The sequence below is a fragment of the Westerdykella ornata genome (assembly GCF_010094085.1).
Source record: "Westerdykella ornata strain CBS 379.55 unplaced genomic scaffold EI97scaffold_48, whole genome shotgun sequence".
NCBI classification, from domain to species: Eukaryota; Fungi; Ascomycota; class Dothideomycetes; order Pleosporales; family Sporormiaceae; genus Westerdykella; species Westerdykella ornata.
The window spans coordinates 73,083-91,731 of record NW_022986898.1 but is presented as its reverse complement, the minus strand read 5'-3'; the positions used below and the strand labels follow the sequence as shown (position 1 = coordinate 91,731).

The window sequence follows — 18,649 nt, the reverse complement described above, 5'->3', positions numbered from 1 at the left end:
TGACTTGGCGGAGAGAGATCGCGAGACGGTATTCGTTGACTGGGACTGTCTTCTTTCCATCCCACCGTCTAACTAACTTTTCAGCATACTCTCATGTTTTGTCTTGGTCGGAGAGGACATTGCTGCCGTCTCTCATTCCCCGTCTGCGCTCACCAGTGGAAGATAACACTGAGCTCTCCCGCCTCTAGTCCCCTCCTTTGAGCTTCAGTATCAACACCAGCCGAATTTTATACTTGCAATATCTGGAGCGCCCTCATATTCCGTCATCTGCACACCCGAAAAGACCGATTGCGCAGGCTTCTCCAAGTGGACACGACCTACCCGGCAACTTCTCGCCACAAATATTGACCCATCACTTCCACGCCTAACACCCGCCGCAAAGATCGATACACGCGATTGCTTGATTGAATATAGCCAACTCAACGACAACAGAACCGTCATTCATACCATGGCGGCCCTCCACCTCCATCCTCCACCCCGGACACCGAGTCCCAAAATCCGTATCCACCGTTCACAATCATTCGACTCCCCTTCTTCCCGCATCAGTGCCACGCCAATTGATGAGTCGCCGTATTCGAAATCTACCTCTGCACTGCAACATGCCGTGCCGCTGGTGCTGAATCCGCTGCCTAGCAGGGACGTCTTATCGATCTCGACTCAGAATGTAATTGTCAAGACCAGCAGGCCTGGGAGAAGAGTAGGAGCGATTATACACGCCACGACACGCCAACAAGAAGAGCAATTTGAGTCTCCATACTCCTCAGAATCGGAAATGGACCTCGATCCCTCCTCCCCATCATCCTCTGGCTCCGAACCCGCCTCCCCATCCCAGCCTTTCCATACTCAACGCCACCAATTCCGGCCTTCCCATCACCATCACTCCATCACCAATGCCCCAGTAATCCTCCCGTCCCCTTCCAACACAATCTCCATCACCCTGCCCGTCCAGCAACCACGGACGTATTATCAGCCCGAGCCCCTCCCGTACCAAGACCCCACCTCCCTCTCAACAATGTACTCCCCCTACCTGGTCCGACTCGTCCTAGATCTCTACGACGTGCGCGGCCTCGCATGGACGGATATCGCGGAGCCGATTACGCGGGTTTGGGGCATCGCGACGAGTAGTGCAGAGGTGTTGGGGATACTGTGTGGGAATGGTCGGGTGGGAGGTGTGATGTGGTGGGATTAAGGGGCGGTTTCGTTCTTATGGAACGCCTGGGAGTTAGGACAGCTGGGGAGGGGAAGCGGGTGAAGAGTATGGTTAGTAAGGGGCGGTTAGAGAGGGAGGGGCTCCCCGAACAGGGCAGTTGAGAAAATATGAAAGGATGCAAGTGTTGTTGGAACTTGGGTCGGATTGGAAAGATGTGTCATGGAGAGAGCATTTGGCAGCGCAGCTTCGTCACTTCGGCATCTGGCATGCATGGTTTAGGTGGGCGCATCATTTACCTCCTTTCTTCCGCTTTGCCTTCTTCATTACTCCATTCCCATTCTTTTCCTTCTTCATGGCTCTCCACTCTTCCTGCTCAAATTTGTTCTTTCTGGCGTTCGACTTGGTTTCCATTGTTCGCATTTCCGGGGGATGGGGGCACAGCGAAAGAACTTAACGACTCGACACGACACATTCAAGACGTTCATGATTCTTATGATGAGCATATGGGGCACGACATTACAGCATCAACTTTTTAACGACGTTACGAATTCCTCTTTTACATAGTATAATCCGAAGGAATGTACAGTTGAACATCAATACATCGCAGTCATAGACGTCATTACCATGAGACAGGAAAAGCAATGGTACCAGGCGGACAACCGCAGATGCAAGAGTTATACGTAACGCAGAAGGTCTTGTGGAGTTAAAACGTAGGCCATGCAGTGAGCGCAAGCATTAGCTGTACACCAGGGAAGTGATCCTCCGAAAACGAGAGAAGCAGATCCGAAGTAACCCCACGACCGAAGCCAGGAGCCGCAAGATTGAAAGTGACCCCGGGGCGCCAGCGAAGCCCACATGCTGCATGCGTAGTCCAGGCCCAGGGCTCCAGCCTCGCGATGCTACGACCCCCGCGCTAAGAATGCAAGCCAGCAGGTATGCACATGTACACCACTTGTCGGAGTGCGAGTGGCCGCAGGTCGGCAACATGAAGAAATGGTATCGTGTATGGTACATTATTAGTGTGGTAGAGAGAAAGTGGAACATTGAAGGCGGAGGTCATGTGCGTCGTCCCAGCAATACAAGCTGGGTGCAAACAGGAACAGCAGGGTGATATGCCAGAACCCTGTGGGTTTGGTCGTAGGCGATTGACACCGTGGGGATCTGGAACTAGGTGATGTTGGTGAAAATATCTCATATGCAAAATCCGGGTATCTAGTCGTAACGGCACACCGTCGTCTTCTTCGACGAGAACCATTCACTCCAGAACTCTCCTTTCATCTCAAAGGACCCTCATATGCTCTTTTAATAGCAACCGTGCGGGTAAGGGTATGCCAGGCGCCCTTTGCGTGAATCAGAAATCGTCTTGTTGTATGACTGTGTCTATGATTTCGACTCGGCCCCTTCCTTTGGTTTGCGAGGCGATCAGTTGCTCCAGTGGCTTTAATGTGCCTGGCTCAACCATGCCGACAATCTCCCACTCGTCGCCTCCAATATCCTCACTTTCGGTCTTGACAAAAGAACTCTTGATGGCATCTTTGACGGTCTGCGTTTTTTGTTCACCCTTGCTGACGTCCTCGGAATCATCGGCTTTTACAGCAGGCTTGAGGGTGTGCTTGAGAGCAGATGTAGGACAGATCACTCGCAGCCGCATCTGAGCACTCATTGCAGGTATGGGCTGATGGGCGACAAGCGCTTTCACAGCAGCAAGGGCTTGTGGTTTGGCCTCCTTGTTAGGGACGACACCGGTCCACTTTGGAAGTTGCGCGTTTTCTCCGCTCTCCGCTTTGCCGGTCTGCTGTCGGGCGGCCTGTGTGCTCAACTGGTCGAGCGCCTTCTCGATCATCGTCGGCGGGTAGACTCTCTTGGTTTTCGGGTCGACAATCTTTGCGGCGACCATGCTGATGACCTCGTTGCGCACACGATCCAACTGCGCGTGACGTTCCTTCTCCCCTATCTGAAGTTCTCCCTTCCTAAGAATGAACCTGAGGACCTCCTCTTCATCCATACCGGAGAATTCTTTCGCGACGTCGGCTTTGGATGCAACCTGGGTTCTGCTGATGTTGGCAAAGACTGTGCGGACCTGTAAGACATTGTCAAGGTCCGTTTCCACCTCATTCCGCCAGTCCATGACTTTGTTTTTGTAGCAGGCAAGTTCGAAGCGCTTCTTGCCTGGGTTCGCTGGTTAGCCAAATGCCTTGACTGCGGAGGGAGCGGCCCTGGTACCTTTTTTTATGCGCACCACCGCCAAGTTGGTGAACTTGATTTGATTCGAGGGTTGTATTATTCCAGTAGGCATCTTGAGGGATTCGTCTGAGGAAGCGAGGACGGGGAGATGTATTGAGCGGTTGATAGTGCAATGGGTGAATCGAGTGGTGGGGCAAGCACACCAGGTCAGAAATATATTTGCGGCATCGCGGGGAGACGTAAGGCGGAGGGCCAGGCGAACTTTCCCCGAACAGGAAATTCCTCTTTTTGGAGGTCTTACACAGTAGAACCCGACAGAAGCGCGGGAACCATTTCGGGTGCGAATCGCGCGCTGGCCAAAGGTGGTTGTCGTTATCATTCACTGTCATCTCGACTCACTCTTACTGAGTAGCCCTGAAGTGTCGCCCTGTTCCAAGGCAGTTGAGGTGAAACGCGGAGACCCCGTGATGTGACTGCTAGCGGTGGCTGGGTGCGGCGATAAGCGCCTCACCCGGTGCGTCATGTGGTTGCCTCGTGAACCTCCCTCCCCATCCCAGTTCCTCCACCTCTCCTCCACCACACCTCCCCACAGTCTCCTCTCATTATTACTGGGAGATACCGTCTCTGTTGTCCTTCTTTAACCCTTGAATCTCGAGCCTACTGCCTCATTATTCCTATCGGCCGGGCTCTGGAAGCTCCATATCGCTGACTCGATCGCATCTGGCCATGAAGGTCGCCGCCTCCGCCCTCCTTGTTGGAGCAGCATCAGCAGCTGTTGCTCCCCAGCAGCATGTCCTCAAGTTTCCCGAGCAGCTCAAGGAGCTGAACACGGAGTCATGGACCAAGCCGCTCCACAACCTCGAAGAGTCGCTCAAGTCGCTCACTGGCGAAGCCCGCCGCATCTGGGACGAAGTCGCCATGATGTTCCCTGAGTCGTTCGATAAAGCCTCGTTCTTCTCGTCTCCGAAACCCCATACCAAGCGGCCTGATCATGAATGGGATCACGTTGTCAAGGGCGCCGATGTGCAGAAGGTTTGGGTCGAGAATGCCAAGGGCGAGCAGGAGCGCGAGATCGATGGCAAGCTGGAGAACTACAACCTGCGTGTGAAGAAGGTTGACCCTAGCTCGTTGGGAGTCGATAAGGTCAAGCAGTACAGTGGCTACCTGGATGATGATGAGGAAGACAAGCATCTCTTCTATTGTGAGCACCCTGTTGTCCCTCCCGCGCGCTCCATCCTCTGACCAACTGTTAGGGTTCTTTGAGTCTCGCAACGATCCCGCAAACGACCCCGTTGTGCTTTGGCTCAATGGCGGGCCCGGCTGCTCCTCACTCATGGGCCTCTTCATGGAGCTGGGCCCGTCTTCCGTCACCAAGAAGCTCGAACTCAAGTACAACGAGTTCTCCTGGAACAACAACGCCTCCGTCATCTTCCTGGATCAGCCTGTCAACGTCGGCTACTCCTACAGCAGCGGATCCGTGTCCAACACTGTCGCCGCTGGCAAAGACATCTATGCTCTCCTCACTCTGTTCTTCAAGCAATTCCCCGAATACTCTAAGCAAAGTTTCCACATCGCTGGCGAGTCCTATGCCGGACATTATATTCCGGTTTTCGCGTCCGAGATCCTCTCTCACAAGAAACGCAACATCAACCTGCAGTCTGTGCTCATCGGCAATGGCCTCACCGACGGCCTCACGCAGTACGAGTACTACCGCCCCATGGCTTGTGGAGAGGGTGGTTGGCCTGCGGTGTTGGATGAGAGCTCCTGCCGTTCTATGGACAACGCTCTTCCCCGCTGCACTAGTCTCATCCAGAACTGCTACAATTCCGAGTCAGTCTGGTCTTGCGTTCCTGCATCCATTTACTGCAACAACGCCATGATCGGCCCCTACCAGCGCACTGGCCAGAATGTCTACGATGTACGACGCAAGTGCGGAGACAACAGCCTCTGTTACGATGAGATTGATTGGATTAGCAACTACCTCAACAAGAAGGAGGTCATAAAGGCTGTTGGCGCCGAGGTCAACACCTATGACAGCTGCAACTTCGACATCAATCGCAACTTCCTTCTCCAAGGTGATTGGATGAAGCCCTATCACCGCGTTGTTCCCAACCTTCTCAAGGAGATCCCTGTCCTCGTCTATGCAGGCGATGCCGATTATATCTGCAACTGGCTTGGAAATAAGGCTTGGACAGAAGCTCTCGAGTGGTCCGGACAGAAGGAGTATAAGAAGGCTCAGACCAAGGATCTCCTTTTGGGCGGAGACGGCGAGAAGATTGGCGACGTGAAGTCAAGCGGCAACCTGACTTTCGTACGCATCCACGGTGGCGGCCACATGGTTCCCTATGATCAGCCGGCAGCGTCTGCCGATTTCTTCACCAGGTGGCTGTCTGGTGAGTGGTGGGAGTAGAGTGTTGGGTTGACCTGCGTTGCTTGGCGATGTCAGCCTTCTTGAACCATCAAGAACATGTGATATAGAGGAGCATATATGCATAGGATTATGTCTTCTATCGCTAGCTATCAGTATCTCATTGCATCGATATGTCAGACTTTCCGTTCTCAATATTCGTGTCATGACGGGAAACACGGTATCGCTGCTTGAATGGGTTCCGCGATCGCCGGTTCCCTTTGTTGTGTATCCAGAACGTGTATCTTCCCAAGGCTGCGTAGCGTCTCACTATATCTTCCTTGTTTACTCTTCTTCGCTGTCCCAAACATCACTATCTACCTCATCCTCAGACTCAGTCTCTGTATCCTCATCCATGTCCATCAAAATCCCTAGCTCCCGCCTTCCCTCAGCGAACATTTTCAGCTCCTCCGCCCTCACCCGCTCCATTTCGTCATCTATCAGAAACATGGCATGCACCCAGAGAAAATCTTCAAGCGCTCCCGGCAAAGATCCTGGACGTCCTGCATACAGCCCGTCGAGAGCACGCGTCAAGCTTTCCAATCTGGAGCGAAGGAGCGTGTCAACTCCAAGCATGCAGGTTTCGTCCGTCTCTTCGTCCTCTTCCAATATAGTCATTCTCTCTGGATTTTCGTCGAGGGGGCCTATTTGCTTCTCCCGCTCCACAGACTCGTCCTCGCTCACAATTGGCCGACCATCATGCTGCAGCATCCCCGGGTTGCAGCATGTATGTCGAAGTCCTAGCTTCTCGAAGGCTGCAAGGCGGAAGAATTGCCGTCCCAACCATCGTTTTTCGTATTTCGTCTCTTCTTCCCATTGGTTTGGCTGAGCATCTCTCATCTCCGCCTGGAATGCCGCATCGATCCATCTGGCCAGCGCATCCAGTCTTGTATTAATCCGCTCATCGAGTTGGCTTTGTGTTGCACCCTTCTTCCGTACCTCCTCATACTCAAACTCCATATCTTCATACGCCATGCCTTTCCAGAGCATCGTAAGAAATCCACATCCTTCCTCACTACATAGACAGCGGCAGCTATCTCTAAAGCCCTTCTCCACAAGATAGCTCCATGGAGGCACATCCACATGAGCAGGTTGGGCCTCAAACCAATCTTGGCCGCGCCTCCACGCCATAAAATGGTGCACTGTGAGTCCTGAGTTTGGCCAACGTTCTGTGAGCGTTGACCCTTGCCTCAGGAACCACTCTGCAATGTTAAAGATGCCGTCTCTGAGACGTCGACGCTCATATGTGAGCATCCACAGCAGGGGAGAAACCATTCTCTTGTCCTCCTTTGGAGCTGTATCGCGAAACCCGGCCTCGTATAGCATGTCCAAAATGTCGATACTCGGATCGGCCTGATGGAAGACGGATAGTCTGGCAGGCCGAAGAGACTTCTTGACATCTACTCCTCGTTTGACCAACATGTCAATAACCTCTTGTGCCTGCGAGTCCAGAAGAGCTCCTTCAGAGGGAGGGGTGTACTCGCCGGGGAGCAAATACCTGTCAGCTAATTGCCTTAGCGATCTTCTCTGGTTCACCAGCTCCAGCAATACCGCGTCCCTCATGCCCTTCTTGCTATAGCTGTCGGCTCGATCCAATGCTGACTCTAAACTCCCTATACTTTCCAACTCGGCCATATCAGCAACCTGTCTCCTTGTTTCGAGCCAGAAGTTGACAATATCGACATTTCTGGTCGAAACCGCCATTTCCAGCAGCGTTCTCCCGTATACCATTTGAGCATTTGGTCGCAGTTCTAGGCCAGCCTCAATTTTCACGCCACGTTGGAAGATCCTCTCCAACCCCTCACGCCACTCCATGAATGTTGCCATCTCATACAGCGAATACCCGTCTTCTTTGGAATTGGCCGCATACTCTATGTCGGCCAGTACCGCATCTAGTCGTTCTTCCGATTTCAGCATCACCGCGCGCATGCGTTCGGAGCAATCCAGACAATCGTCATCTAATTTCCACAGCTGCAGCCCTGCATAGTCCATATCCCACTCTATCCGTTCGATCTGTCGGGCGAGCGAAACTGGGACACCGTGGTCGAATAGTTTGGCAATGAGAGTGGGGTGGCCACCCCAGAGACTGTGATCGACGCATGTCCTGGGTGCAGGTAGTCAATATTGATGTCACCCTGGCATTCCTCCTCAAAGCGCTTCCGGGTAGCGATCGTGAAATGTGGGAAAGGGGCGCCACTTACAGCCCATCATCATCCCTCTCCAAAGCCTCGTTTGGCATCAATTCCAGTAGCTTCAGCGCCATGGACCTATAATTGTCCATCTGCCATTGACTTTCCTCCATGAGGCGCCACTTCATCTTCGAACAGAGAAACTGGGAACATGAGCCCACGTTAGCATAGTCCAAAAAACCCCTGTCTCATCTTCGATGACACTGATGTCCCCCACGGGCACTGTCCCACTAGAGAAAAATGCTAACATGACCAGGGGAACTCACATGCAGCAAACTCCACCCATTCGCCAACCTATCATACGGACTAGCCTTGCCCTCCTCAAACACCTTCCACAACTTCCGCGCAACCACTTCCCACGCCCGCTCGTCCGGCCGATCACCAATCCTGCGGCCAAAAGTGGCCATGAGGCGGAACGCTGGTGAGGTCTTCGCGTCGACGACTCGATAACTCCTCAGTGCGGGAAGCAAGGATGTGCTGCCTAGGCCGCGGGAGAGGGCGATGGCGAAGTGGATTTTGCGTTTTAGAGCGAGGCTGCAGAGGGAGAAGCGGAGATGCAGGTTGCTCATGGTAGAGGTGGAGGGGAGGGTAGAGAGGGGGCAAGGCGGGTGGTGGAGGGTCGTGAGCGTGTGGGAGAGATGAAGGGCTTGGCTGAGGTAGACGGTTGTTTGCGAGCGGGTATGGCAGGTGCAGGATAGATTTTGTGGAAAGGCCAAGCTGTTCGTGTTTTTCGTCTTTCCTTTCCTCTTGGAGGGACTGTCGTTGGGTATTTGGGCCTGCTCCATACGCTGCGAGCCGTCGGCATACTTGGCAAATTCGTCTTGAGGCCCTTTTGGGAAGAGTCGCTGAAGATTGACGTCGGTGATCTGGTTTTCCTGGCGGTGTTTCAGTATGGGCAGAGAAGATGCGATAAGGGGTGAGATACAAGGATACTTCGAACTGTTGAGACGTCGAGGGATAACTGTTCCATACGTCCGGTCAAGGGGTTAATTGCGGTTCGTACTTCACTGATGTCTGACCTTAAGACGTCAGTGTTGTCTGCCGAAATGCGATGAACTGCAGACTGGATCGAGGTGCAATGGTCGCGTAGTGCAGGGACGATAACTTGCTGATACGACTCGTTTTTATTGTGGATCTGCTCAAGTACCTCCGATTGCATGGCCAATTGCGTCTTGATGGCATCGGCGCTGTACGCTTGTTGCTCTCTATCGGATGTGTCAGTCATGGGCCCTTGCAAGGGTGTAGGAGGGTTATGAGTGAACTGGTTACGTACGAGATAAGTATAGCCAAAGCCGTATTCAGATCCTGCTGTATGCTTCCAATAACCTCCTTGCAGAATTTGAAGTCCCCTTGCTTGAGAGGGAACAATAACCTTTTCTTCCAAGTCTTCATTCTCACACTGAACGTCGTCTTTCCACTTCCCGATCCATTGGTTCCCCCTCCCTCTCCCGTTAGCACCGAGAACTTCGACTTTGTCTTCTCCAGCGCGTCCTTACACACCATAACCCAACCCGCATTCTTTTCTCTTCGTCCAGCAGACGCTTCCATTTTCTGTACAACAGACTCCACGCTCTCCAGATGAGCAGCCAACTTTTCCATCCGCTTTTCCACCTCTGCAATCTGTTCATCTGCGCCCTTGACATCGTCCAAATATGTGATGAGACCTTTGCAAACCTGCAGTCCGAGCGAGAGCCCTCCCACCGCCATCTCTGCACCCGCCATCGTGATGACAGTGGTGATGGAGTTTCCTTTGCATGTTCGGCCAGACGTCCCGCGCGGGCAGAGGCATGTCCGTATAAGTCTGAACTGGGTTGGGAGATACGAGGTGATGTTCTGGGTGCTGACAGTTTGACGCCAGTGAGTGGCTGAGTTAAGCGCCCGATGGTGTGAAACGGTGTCAGATGCGTGACGGCGGCGGGAAGGTTGATCATTGGATGGCTTTACTGTCTGTAAGTGGCACAGCAGTTAGGCAAATCACACATTGCGTGGGGGTTGAAACAACTTTTACCTATTCTTAAAATTTAACGCGGATATGTACAATGTGACAGCCTGTGGCTTCGGGTGTTCCTTTGTCAAGTTGAAAACCATAGAGGGTTATAAACCTATATTCAGTACCTTTTGAGAATAATGTGAAGAGTATACTCTTCCAATATTGATACTTTGACGTCTCAGAGACGTCGCTGCCTTGAGGCGAGGCTGAGACATGAGATGTGAGATCTGTTCTATCTGTGTCACTTGGGAGCTATTGAATCCAGTCTCCGGTACTAATACTACATTGGGTCATATACACAGAATAGTACATGGATAAAGACATAGATACACTCACTGCTACTGTACTCTTACTGCGTCCGCTCACTATGCACCTCCGGCTCCACCTCCTTGGGCGTCGCCTCGTACCTCTTCCCTCTGAAAGCATACAAACCCCAATTACTACAATTGACATCGTGCGGATCCAAGTCATTCAAATCCCATCTCAAGCTCCGGAACAGGTTCTCTCCCGGTTCGAGCAAAAAGTCCATCTCGTTCCCGTACCGCTTCTGCAGGTGCTCGACGTCCTGTTGCATATCCCAAGGGGAATAACCAGTGGCGATGACCGGGCATTTGGTCTCGAGCAATAACGGCAATGTCTCCTCCCACTCATGCAGGGAAGCAGGGTTACCGAATCCAGGGTGGAAACAAATGAAGCAGTCGAAATAAGGGTCATACGGGTAGAAATGACCCGTCTTGTGCATCGTGTGGTAGTACTCTACAAAAGTGCTGATCTTCAATGCATTAGAGATTCGGTCTTCGATGACGGCGCCGAAGGGGTTGAGGGGCGTGCGCTCTGGGAGGGGTAGCTCCTTCTCACGGTTGGCCATGGATTCAGGACCGATGAAGTGCAAGGAAAACTGAACGCGGTGAAAAAGGTAGACCATTTGCATCCAGGTTTCGCGGGGAAGCGAGGATTCGGCACGGGCACCGAGGACGAAGAGGCGGACGGGCGGTGGGGCGAGGCGGGAGTTCTTCCAAGTGTTGTCGCCGCCCGTACGGGGAGGGTGGAGAGAGTGTCGAAGGGCTGTTTGGTGTCAGGATATGGACATTACGAAGGTATGAACAAGGAGCGTACCGCTAAAACTCTTGAGGCCCTCAGGCGTCAGCCGGCCTCCTCTCCGAATATTGTATGGACTCAGCTCATGCAGGACACTTGCGATTGTCATTGGGTACGTCAATAGCTTCGTTGCTTGCCGCATCTGCCGGTCTTCATTGAGGGCATCAAAGTCTCGCGTATACATAAACGCGTCCCAATTGCTCATGTTCACGAGGATTTCCTCCATTTGGGGCGCTCCGAACTGATATTCGTGGAAGAACCGGCCGCTGTGGAGGTCGTGATCGTCCTCATTGCATTGCCGCATGATGTCGCACACGTCCAGATGCGCCTCATAATCATCCGCCCAGTGCTCCTCACAGCAGTATACCGGAATTCCGCAGTCCGGACACTCGAAATTCACATGCGCCGGTGGTGCTCCTTGCTCTGTCGATTTCCTAGCCTCTAAGTCCTGAGGGTTGGTCGCCGCACGCGTGGGCTTGTGCGAGGGGTGTGGGCAGTACGCATGCTGGCGCATGAATGCTGCTCGTTTCCGAATCGCAGGTATGGGCGAGTTCGTGAAGGAGTTGAAGAGGTTGTCCTCTGTGAGGATATACTTGCGTCTGACGCCTTCGGGATCGATGTATTCAATGGGCTCAAACTGTGCTTGAGATTTCCGATTCGCAGTGGAGGAGACACTTCGACGAGGTAAAACGAGCGAGGAACTGCCGGCGGATCGAGTGGAATGTTGCCGTGAGGGGGAGAAGCTGGGGGCATTGAATCGGAAGGCGTTATTTCTTGCGCGATTGAACTGAGGCCTCGTCGCCTTAAATAAGGAGAGACAGCGGGTACATGTGTATGAGGACCTCATCTTGATCATGAAGCCGCCAATGATGGGCGGGAGCAGCTCGTCACCTTTGCCATGGTGAGTGTAAAGTTAGGATGCCAAGACGCTCTCTCGGCGTCGGGGTAACTAGGTTTCCGGATTCCATACCTCCCCGGCCTACACCGATCAGGTCCATGATCTCCTTAATCGTCCTACATGTTCAATTCAAGGTTGATTGCATAGATCAACAATCCATGACCCAGGAAGATGTAACTGACCAGCTCACGGTCTTTTCTTGCATTTCGTTGGCGTCGATGTCATCGTTCATGCCTCTGGCCGCCCAAGTACCCACAACAGAAATGAATGCAGCGGGACTGCCCTCGTGAGGTCCCAACGGGAAAATGGCAGCGAAATATGCGAGGATGGAAGGGTTTTCGACTCTGCGGACAGGCCTCACGGTCAAAAAGCACCCAGCGAAGACTTTCGCCCGCTGTCAAAACCTCGCACCTTATCGATAAAGAAGCACGCAAGCGGATCGCGTTCGACGTCATGTCGAGCTCCTATCGGCTCCCATGTGCAGCTCCTTTCTCATAAAGAACACTCTTTCGCAGTACATCGCATCCAACTGCAGTTCATTCCATCCTTGTCTCTCTAGATTAACCCTTATTCGACCTCCAACTCATCAGAATGCCTACTGTGTTGATCGTCGGAGCAACCAGAGGGCTTGGAGCCGAACTTGCCAAAGCATATGTCTCCAACGTACCTCAGAGCCGGGTTTATGCAACTGCACGCTCATCGAGCCCACCTGAAAATTGTAAGACATGCTTTGGCTTTATTCAGTTCTGTTGAACACCGTACGTGTTCATGTGACTTGCTCGTCTCCTCTCGTCACCACCTCCAATGCTGAATCCAAATCCCACGCACTAACTAGCCATAATAGCAGAAAATCTTGTCTACGTTCCCGGGGTTGACCTTGAGAATCCGGACGCCGGGAAGATAGTACTTGAGCTCCTCCACAAGCACTCCGTCTCTCACATTGACATCGTCATCATTACTGCTGGATACTTCGCCACTGAAACGCTACAAGAACCCTCGTTCTCGGCCCAAGAGACGATGTACCGTACCTGTGCGATTGGTCCTACCATTCTTGTGGCCGCCCTTGCCAACGACTCTGAAACTTTGCTCGATTCGAAGTCCAAAGTCATTCTTGTCTCGTCAGAAAGTGGATCGATCACTCTTCGTCATGAAAAGGAAGGTGGAGGGAATTATGGTCACCATGCCAGTAAAGCGGCCTTGAATATGTGTGCGAAGTTGTTGAGCCTGGACTTGAAGGAACGAGGTGTCGCCGTGGCGGCCGTGCATCCGGGCTTTATGCGCACAGACATGACGAAAGGCGTTGGATTCGATAAATACTGGGACATAGGTGGAGGTGAGACTGTCGTGTCCCGTCAAGGATATCTGCTAATGGTCTAGATAGCTGTCACACCTGATGTTGCTGCGGAAAGCCTGATTGAGTGGATTGATACTTTTGATATATCGAAGACGGGCGGATACTGGGCGCCTCGCGGTGCAGCGTGAGTGTCGCTAAACTCGAATGTTTTCATCTGAATTTTAATTCGGAGTAGGGATATTGGAACGGCTGAGCCCGTCCTGGGCCCGAAAGAGAAACTTCCCACTCCACTTCGGCTTCCGTGGTAGAGGGGTGTCAGTCTCGAACGATCTATCTGATGACGCAGACCCCAGTGCTAATGCGTCTCTTTCCTTGAGCCTCACCTGGCGGCCAACAGGCATCTCGTTCGCATACACCCCCGCAGTAGTGAAGCTTATGAATAATGAAGTGGATTTAGTGAGATATTAGTGGCCTCCATCCAAGTAACATGAGACATCAGATATAATGAAATCCCAAACAAACCATTAGGAAACGGAGCTCATTACCAATCGTCAATCATGTCATTCGTATCTTCCGACTCAACCTCCATTATCTTTCTCGCAGCTTCCGACCCAGCAACCGGGAGCATATGTAGACCTTCCTTCTTCACACTATCTGGAATCTCCTCTGGATCAAGCAGACCCACTTGGAAGAGGACACTTGCTTGGTCCCTGTATCATGTTAGGAGAGAGCGGATGGTGATTGTAGCCTAACTTACCAGTACACCCTTTCATGCCATATCTTGCCTGCACGCATGCCCACAATGGACACCACAACAATCTCCACCTTTTCATTCGTTGGCGGTACCCCTGGAAGTATCCAGGGCATTTCGCAGGTATGCTTGAACTGGATGTAGAGCTCGTCGACGATTTTGTCCACGCCAATCGTCCGGGAGATGAGTCGCACGTGGAGCGAAGGTGGCGATGAAGGGAGGAAGAAGTCTCTATAGAATCGTTTGAGCTCTTCGGCCCCAACGCCCCCGGTCATGGTCGGTGTATAGTTGACAAAAGGCGTGGGCTCATCCACGAACGTATCCATCAACCTATTCACGTCCTTGCCGCGATATTTCTCTGTAGCGTGTCAGCAACAATGCCGATGGATGTGGCCTGAAAGGACTTGCGTTCTTCGTTCTCATCCCAGACCCGTTCCAAATCTACTTCTGCACCAAATGCCCGCCGGACCATGCTCAGACTTCTGCTCCACGCTATAGCGTCGGCAACCGGATCGTACTCGTCAAGGTCATGCTCGGCAAACCCAGCATCAACGCCTTCATACGAGTAGACGGGGTATTGGATCCTTGATTGTAGCCCTCCCGCACCTATCCCAGTAGTAACGCGCTTCTGGACAGTCCGGCGTTTGCCTTGTATACCGAGAACTTCTGGTCGCCGCGTGACTCCTATGGTAGCTTCCGAGGGTGAAGAGCCCAGGGGTAGATGGACAAGGACCCTAAACGATGAACTTATGCGATGCGTAGGATCAGGTATGGAGGATGGGTAATAAGCAATCAATGCACATAGCTTGGAGGTACTCGTCGAGTACTCTGAATAGACGTTTAAACAGACAGACGCTGCTTCTCCGAATGCTGGCGTTAGAGTCACGTTAGCATCGTGCACGCCGGAACACATGCAGCGAAGCTGAAACTGGGATATATACCTACGATGGCGTATCGCTCTCCAATACTCAGATTATCACCCAGATGGCGCAGCGTGTTCACGTAGGTTTTTCCTCCCTTGCCCATGGGCAAATACTGTACGGCGAATCCTTCATCTCTCCATGCACGCAGGGTCTCGAGGTCGAACTCATCGTCTTCGGCAGTAATGAAGAGAAGAGGCGTGCTGTGACTGAAGCTGAGCCAGCCATTATTATCCGCCAGGAATTGAAGAGCCATGATAGCGTGGGGGCTTATGAGGTCAGGTCAAGTAGCGGCGGGCAGAGGAGTTGGCGGAAGAAGATGTACTTGTGATTCCCCAGCACGAGGTCGCATGCGCAGCAGCACTATTTACGCTTCTATGCACCAGCTTCGCTTTCGTTCGACGCGTTGTTTCGTTCCTCACCTGTGTGCAGCACTCTAGGATAGAGGTGTGGACTTCGTGTCAGGACGGATGACGTCATCGAATTCACCCGCCGAATTCGGTTTAGCGGCCTTGACCTTCACAGTGATACGACTTTCATATGCGCATATCTGACATGCGGATGAATCCGACCTGTAAAGAGTGCATACGGTCATATTAGCGATTGAGTTACAATGCTACATAGTCTCGAAATGGTATGTATCAACACATCTTCGTACTTCTGGGAGACATCTCAGGAGACAGCTCAGATGTAAGGCTAACTTGAATAAATAGTGCTTCCTAACCGTTCAAGTGATATGTTAAGAAGTAGTAAACAATAGGGGCAACTTTTCTTCTTGATTCAATGTCTATTTAGTGTTATAAGATTGGCGAACCTCTACAGCAAAAACCAGCTCAATTCTAATACAAAAAACTTCGCTCTATCCAGTTAAGCAGTATCATGTGCCCTATGGAACGCAGGCTGAGCAAACCAAATTGTCTATGTTGCGGGAAAACACACATCCCCTCCATTCATCCGTCGCATTCCCGGAACGCGGCTGGTGAAGTGGCCGAAAGACGGCATGGGGTAGTTCACGCAGCCATCTCCACTCTTCCCATCTGTCAATCTCATCGCCCCTTTTAACAGAGTCGGGCTGTGCTAATCCGATGTATCGCCCGTAGTCCATCGCTGTTGACCCCAAGCGAAAAGGATTGTTCCTCTGGTGTATGCCTACCCCATGGGCGAGATAATTGCGGAGTTTCGTAGGGTCAAGGACATCAACAAACCCTCCTCCAAAGGTATAGTCGTCTTCTCGCGCCCGAGATGCGTCCTGTTTTCGGAACGGCTGCCGGGATCTTTGATACATTTTCTCGCAAAACTCCTCAGCGACTCCCACCCTCGCGTCCTTCGTATCGAGAATAAATGCCCCGCGGGGGTGAATGTAATACGATCCCCGATGTCCAGAAGTAGATGATGCCTTGTGGATGCCGGATAATTCTAATTTGACTTTGTCAATTTGCTCTATTCCTAGAAAGTCGTGGTACTCTTCTTGCAGAAGATCATAGTGGATATTGTGAAGTTTCAACTCCACCTCTGGATGGACGAGGTAGCCCAGGATGTCGAGGCTGAGAAGCACATTGCTCAACGTCAAGCATTTGAGTGCAGGAAACTTGGATCTTATGGTTTCTGTGCGCATCGACAAGGGGCGGGTGGGCATGGCGCGGATGTCAAACAGATGCTTCCAACTGGGATCATAGCCGCTTAGTTCCCGATGTTCGAGGTTCGGAAATACCCTGAACAACTGACGGAAGTTACGGCGCCTAAGCGGCTTGCCCAACCCATGATATTCCAGCCGAAGCGTCCGAACTCCACGCAGCGTTGGATAGTTTCGACCGGGGTCCAGGAAGCCCACTTCTGGATGTCTTCCCAATGGTCTTAGAAACAACTCTGAGAAAGACTTTCCTGGTATTCTTTCGTGTGCGATATGGAGCATCCAAAACAGTAGTTGACGGTGATTGTGGAGTTGCCCAGTGGATGTCATCGGTTCAATGTCGAAGTCAACGAAATTTTTTGCTAGACCGCTCTTCCACATGTACTCTGCATATGCCTTGGAATTACCCGCTGCGGCGGTTGCAGCCTCGCGAAGCGACTGCGTCAACTCCTGTGGAGACTTTACTGTAGAGTTGGGACCGTGGGATCTAAAGCCCCGAACGGTTTCGATACCTTTCAAATTTCGGAACCTTGGAATGGCCTCGCACAACTCGCGGAGTAGCTGACAGTGATATTCGTCCTTGGGGGTGTTTGACATGTGCTGTCGTCGGTAACTTATATACCATGGCGTCATCTCCGGCCGTGACGTCCAGGCTTGGTGGTAATCATCCAGATCTTCCAAGTTCAAGGTACTGACATACGGCTCGTCCCACTTCCAGTCGGCATACATCTGTCGCTCCTCGTTGCTGAGGCCCTCATACTCGGATCTCTTGAGGAATCGGAATACAATAATCTCCATAACAAGGTACTGCACCGTGGCAGCAACTTTTGGGTGCTTGGACAGCCGTATGACGTTTTCAATACTTTCCGGAGTTAAGCGGAAGTATAGCTTGTGGTATAGATATCTCTCGAAGCCTCGTCCCCAATCTTTCGACACCAAACGAAGATTGGCGACATCGCGCAAGTAGTGAGGGTTTGAGTCGACAAGGTTTTCATACACAATGTGCTTTAGCTCAGCCGGTAGTCTTGGGGGCTCGTCATCGAAAGTTTGAATCTTCGGGTTCTTCCTCCGCGGCTCCTCATCCGCCTCCATGGCGTTCTCCCAGGTACGCTTGCTCATCTTTTCGGTAGTTCAACTTGCTGCGTTTGGAAGAGGTGGGCGTAAATAGTTGGAGGCAGGTGTCCCCCTAAGGGAGTCGGTGGCTTTCGATGGTTCAGGTTCTTGGTGAAGAGCGCGGAATTGGGGGAAAGGAAGGAAGCTTTGCGAGAGATGATGGCGGGGATTATATAAGAAATATCTTAACTGCCTCTGCGTCATCCGAGTATCATGCCACGTACTCTCCCGGGGCTGTGTTCTACTAGAGGATTCTGTTGAGCGGGGAAAAGAGGCTCTTAGCCTCGCGGCGCCATCATAATGATCGTGACAATACCCTATTTGGGTTGAGGTTACATCGCCTAGCGCTTCGATCTTGAGTGTGAAGCCGACCGATAGATCTGGTGGATCGTCTGGCTTTGCGTTTCGGTTTTGAGTCCCATGTGAGTCGGCCGATGGATTTGTGAATCGTTTTCCAAGCATCGCGCTTGCGTTTCCACCATCATAGCATCTGCATATTCCATCGCTCCCTAGCCGGGGCCAAATCCGAGCAACATATATCCACCTAACAGTAGGTAATCCGCCTTATGAAAATAATAAGGCGGCAGTAGCTGCTTCAGCCGCTAATTAGTCAGTTGTAGGTAATATAGGCGCGCATTTGTGAGCTAAACTCGGGCTTTCACAGCCAAGACACCGCCACTAACCCAAAAAGGAAACTGTAGGTAATATCAACGCTGCGCACCGTACACCGTCTCAAGTAGCAGCTGCCACGGCCTTTTGGATTTCAGTTGTTTGAGGTACAGTAAGCAGCCGACCCGGTGTATTACCATGGATAAAGACTTTATTTCGGTCTGCAGTTTAAGAAGCCCCTGAAAGCTCTGTTTGCTGGGAAGCATCATATAACACTTGCTAGCAGGTGCGGAAGGCACACTGGTCGCTCTTCATGCATTTCAAGTACACGAGACCGTAACTCAGTGTACCGCCTGCTCTTGTCTGTTTATATCTGTTAGGACTGTATAGTCCGAATCGGCCAAAAGATGCTCGTG

At 52.0% G+C, this 18,649-nt stretch overlaps 8 protein-coding genes across 8 annotated transcripts; 3 read left to right on the top strand and 5 right to left on the bottom strand.

Annotated features, from left to right (window-relative positions):
• Positions 1-174: 174 nt before the first annotated feature.
• On the top strand, positions 175-1,537 carry EI97DRAFT_241980 (uncharacterized protein). The gene has a single exon (XM_033794063.1). It carries the CDS (start codon positions 449-451, stop codon positions 1,187-1,189), a length of 741 nt encoding a protein of 246 aa, XP_033649416.1. The 5' UTR covers positions 175-448; the 3' UTR covers positions 1,190-1,537.
• Positions 1,538-2,501: 964 nt separating this feature from the next.
• On the bottom strand, positions 2,502-3,446 carry EI97DRAFT_387016 (Shwachman-Bodian-diamond syndrome protein; the record flags this gene model as incomplete). Its single annotated transcript, XM_033796098.1, has 2 exons — positions 2,502-3,319; positions 3,374-3,446. The coding sequence occupies 2 exons, from the start codon at positions 3,444-3,446 to the stop codon at positions 2,502-2,504; spliced, it is 891 nt and encodes a 296-aa protein (XP_033649415.1).
• Positions 3,447-3,903: 457 nt separating this feature from the next.
• EI97DRAFT_241984 (uncharacterized protein) lies at positions 3,904-5,885 on the top strand. The gene is made up of 2 exons (XM_033794064.1): positions 3,904-4,535; positions 4,588-5,885. Exons 1-2 carry the CDS (start codon positions 4,061-4,063, stop codon positions 5,742-5,744), a joined length of 1,632 nt encoding a protein of 543 aa, XP_033649414.1. The 5' UTR covers positions 3,904-4,060; the 3' UTR covers positions 5,745-5,885.
• Positions 5,886-7,946, bottom strand: EI97DRAFT_242070 (uncharacterized protein). Its single transcript, XM_033794067.1, has one exon. It carries the CDS (start codon positions 7,731-7,733, stop codon positions 6,027-6,029), a length of 1,707 nt encoding a protein of 568 aa, XP_033649413.1. The 5' UTR covers positions 7,734-7,946; the 3' UTR covers positions 5,886-6,026.
• On the bottom strand, positions 7,947-9,805 carry EI97DRAFT_242083 (uncharacterized protein). Its single transcript, XM_033794068.1, has 3 exons — positions 9,204-9,805; positions 8,856-9,135; positions 7,947-8,805 (listed from the first exon to the last, which is right to left on the bottom strand). Exons 1-3 carry the CDS (start codon positions 9,650-9,652, stop codon positions 8,161-8,163), a joined length of 1,374 nt encoding a protein of 457 aa, XP_033649412.1. The 5' UTR covers positions 9,653-9,805; the 3' UTR covers positions 7,947-8,160.
• Positions 9,806-9,996: 191 nt separating this feature from the next.
• On the bottom strand, positions 9,997-12,262 carry EI97DRAFT_437451 (uncharacterized protein). Its single transcript, XM_033799342.1, has 2 exons — positions 11,037-12,262; positions 9,997-10,985 (listed from the first exon to the last, which is right to left on the bottom strand). The coding sequence occupies exons 1-2, from the start codon at positions 11,863-11,865 to the stop codon at positions 10,270-10,272; spliced, it is 1,545 nt and encodes a 514-aa protein (XP_033649411.1). The 5' UTR covers positions 11,866-12,262; the 3' UTR covers positions 9,997-10,269.
• Positions 12,263-12,507: 245 nt separating this feature from the next.
• Positions 12,508-13,518, top strand: EI97DRAFT_386999 (NAD(P)-binding protein; the record flags this gene model as incomplete). Its single annotated transcript, XM_033796095.1, has 4 exons — positions 12,508-12,634; positions 12,752-13,249; positions 13,298-13,394; positions 13,443-13,518. 4 exons carry the CDS (start codon positions 12,508-12,510, stop codon positions 13,516-13,518), a joined length of 798 nt encoding a protein of 265 aa, XP_033649410.1.
• EI97DRAFT_496990 (uncharacterized protein) lies at positions 13,296-15,137 on the bottom strand (the record flags this gene model as incomplete). Its single annotated transcript, XM_033802493.1, has 4 exons — positions 13,296-13,920; positions 13,968-14,319; positions 14,370-14,831; positions 14,903-15,137. 4 exons carry the CDS (start codon positions 15,135-15,137, stop codon positions 13,752-13,754), a joined length of 1,218 nt encoding a protein of 405 aa, XP_033649409.1. The 3' UTR covers positions 13,296-13,751.
• Between the last annotated feature and the right edge of the window lie 3,512 nt (positions 15,138-18,649).